This window comes from Photinus pyralis, unplaced genomic scaffold (assembly GCF_008802855.1).
Source record: "Photinus pyralis isolate 1611_PpyrPB1 unplaced genomic scaffold, Ppyr1.3 Ppyr1.4_LG1, whole genome shotgun sequence".
Classification (NCBI taxonomy): Eukaryota; Metazoa; Arthropoda; class Insecta; order Coleoptera; family Lampyridae; genus Photinus; species Photinus pyralis.
This window is the reverse complement of record NW_022170249.1, coordinates 26,436,982-26,439,848: the sequence shown is the minus strand read 5'-3', so window position 1 is coordinate 26,439,848 and position 2,867 is coordinate 26,436,982. Positions and strand designations below refer to the sequence as shown.

Sequence of the window (2,867 nt, the reverse complement as noted above, 5' to 3'; positions counted from 1 at the left end):
TGTAAATTAGATCATAATTCAGATATATAATTTGATAAATGGGGGAAGGTTGAAAACGCAGCAAATACCGGGCTACATTGCGGAAGCCATGCGAAATATCGAAAACTGTTCATCTAATTGAAGAAAAGTACTATTCTTACATCCGCGCACCTGTGAAAATCGTTATCATATAAATTTAGAAATCTATGGGGCCGTAGTTTGATCGGATGTGATAATTGTTTAAATAAATTTGTGCTATGAACCACAAAAATTGAAGACCAGTTGTTCTTGTTTCGGAAATTGTTCCCTTCATTACCCAAGTCAAAATCTCAAAAAGTCATTATTGTAAATCCCTATATAGGAAGTAAGTAGGAAATCTTAGAAAGTAATACATTAGTAATATTTTTATATAGGTATGTAGAGCTTTCAGCTTTGATTTCCTATTCTAAGGTTTCCAGTATTAGTAAAACTGTAAAACATCAGGAGAAAGTTGAAATTCCATAAATCAGTTACTTTTGTTGAATAGCCGCTAATGAGGGTCTGGAATCTGGTTTTATTGTAGGAAGATGAGGTCATTTGCAGGTAGCTTATGTCTGGTGAAACTTGTCGAATTGCACGATTGGTTGCGTATATAATTATTTGCGTAGGCGCAGCTTAAATTTTGAATGGCCTGTCCCTAGCCGCCGCTGGAGTATAAGAATTAGCTTCCAGGCAAAACGGAAGCGAGGAAGGAGACGTAAAAATTGTTCCATTTTTAACCTTACGTACAAAGTGATGCGTCTGGTAAAAAATAGCAAAAGCAATTTTAGTTAACGTTTGGCCGTTACAAAATAGATATACTAAATCATGTCAAATAAATTTTGATTAAGGCCAGTGGCAATGCATTAATTTAGATGATTTCTTCGGTTAATCATTGAAGAAGACCCCAACTTAGGTGTGGATACCTATTACATTACTAAATTATTAGAAATAAACACTTACCTTCAACCTCACAAAGTCGAGTTTACGCGACACGCAAAATTATATATTTTTTTACAAGTTTGAAGTAAATAGTTCTGTTTTAATGTATACCCATACCTAAGTTCAATATGTATCTTACACGTCCTAAAAAATCTCCGCGATGGATGCACTCGTTTAGGAGCTGGCCTAATTTGAAAATCATATGTAAAGAATACATTGAAGGATCCCAGCCTGGTTAAGTAATGCGATTCCCTTTAAACCTCAATTCAAAGTTCATATTCGGCATCCCACAATAAATGGTTACACAATGCAAAACAGGAAGAGCTCCGTCTCAGCGAAAATGGCCCACCTCATGAAAATGTATTTTTGAATAAATGTTGTCATTCCGTTGTAATCCGTAAAAAAATAACGAGAAAACAGCGACGTCGGAAGTGAATAACGGTTGGGGGGGGGGGGGCAAACATCAGCGTTTTGGTGAAATGTGACTCTAAGCGCAGCGTATGTACATCCTGCAAGTGTACGAAATTGAACTTGCCTTGCACTCCACGTTGCATTATTAATTAATTATAATAATTATTATTCCAGGACATGACAAAATAACGACGGACATGGTGAAAGCAATGGAGGAAGAGGGAATACAGCTAATAGAAGAAATTTTTAATAAAGTATGGAAAGAAGGGTGCATACCGCATGACTGGGAAATAGGAATAATAGTACCAATTCATAAACGAGGAAATGCAAAACAATGCGAAAACTACAGGGGAATAACTCTCTTAAGCGTAATTCTAAAATTGTATGAACAGCATAATCGAGAGAAGATTACGACAACAAATAGAAGATTCACTGGAACAATCGCAGAGTGGATTTAGACCTGGGCGCAGCACACAAGACCATACATTTACAATACAAGAAATAATAAGGAAAACAATACTAAGAGGGAAACAGGCATATTTTGCCTTTATAGATCTAGAGAAAGCGTTCGATAACGTACCAAGGCACAAAGTATGGGAAAGCTTATACGAAAGAAGGGTAGAAGCAGAACTAATATCGGCAATACAAAGTTTGTACAAACGTAACACTAACTACGTAGTCAGCCATGGCAGGAAGTCGGAAGAATTTACGACAAGACAAGGACTAAGACAAGGAGGTGTATTGAGCCCGGTACTATTCACAATTTTTCTGGACGATGTCATTAAGAGGAGTACAACCAGAACGAGAAAAATGGTCATCGGGTACAGATACTTGCAACAAGTCGGATTATCGGAATGCGCATTTGCGGTTGACGTAGTTATTATAAGTGGGAGCAAACAAGAACTACAAGAGAGCCTCATAGTATGGAGAGACGAACTCCAAGCGGTGGGAATGAAAATAAATAGCAGAAAAACTAAAGTGATGGTGGCAAATGATCGGTACACACAAGAAGTACTAAACGTGAAGATAGGAAGCGATATCATAGAGCAAGTCCAAAACTTCGAGTATCTAGGGGTGACAATAGAAGAGGGCGGCAAGCAGAACATGGAAGTTAACAAAAGGACCGAAAACACATTGAAAATGTACTACGCCTTAAAACACGTATTCTTCAACAGGAGAGAAATGTCAAGAGAAACGAAAACAAAAGTTTACAAAAGCATATGTAGACCAATACTCACATATATGGAAGTGAAGCTTGGGTTCTAAACAAAAGCCAAAGAAGTAAGCTGCAAGCGACAGAAATGAAAATTTTGAGAACAATTATGGGGGTAACTAGACTGCATCGAATCCCAAACGAGACAATACAAAAACAGTTGAAGGTAGAGTCAGTAATACAGTATATAAAACAAAGGCAACTCAGTTGGTGGGGGCACTTGCAGAGACTCGGCGGAGATATCCCGGTGAAAAAAATCTGGGAGACAAGAGTGCAGAAAGAGAAGAAAAGGGGCAGACCGGAA

At 37.8% G+C, this 2,867-nt stretch overlaps 1 protein-coding gene across 1 annotated transcript; it reads left to right on the top strand.

Annotated features, from left to right (window-relative positions):
- Positions 1–2,160: 2,160 nt before the first annotated feature.
- LOC116159053 lies at positions 2,161–2,616 on the top strand. The gene has a single exon (XM_031471951.1). It carries the CDS (start codon positions 2,161–2,163, stop codon positions 2,614–2,616), a length of 456 nt encoding a protein of 151 aa, XP_031327811.1.
- Positions 2,617–2,867: the final 251 nt, after the last annotated feature.

Excerpts from the sequence above, each read along its gene's own strand:
- LOC116159053 (XM_031471951.1), top strand. The coding sequence starts at position 2,161 with ATGGTCATCGGGTACAGATACTTGCAACAAGTCGGATTATCGGAATGC.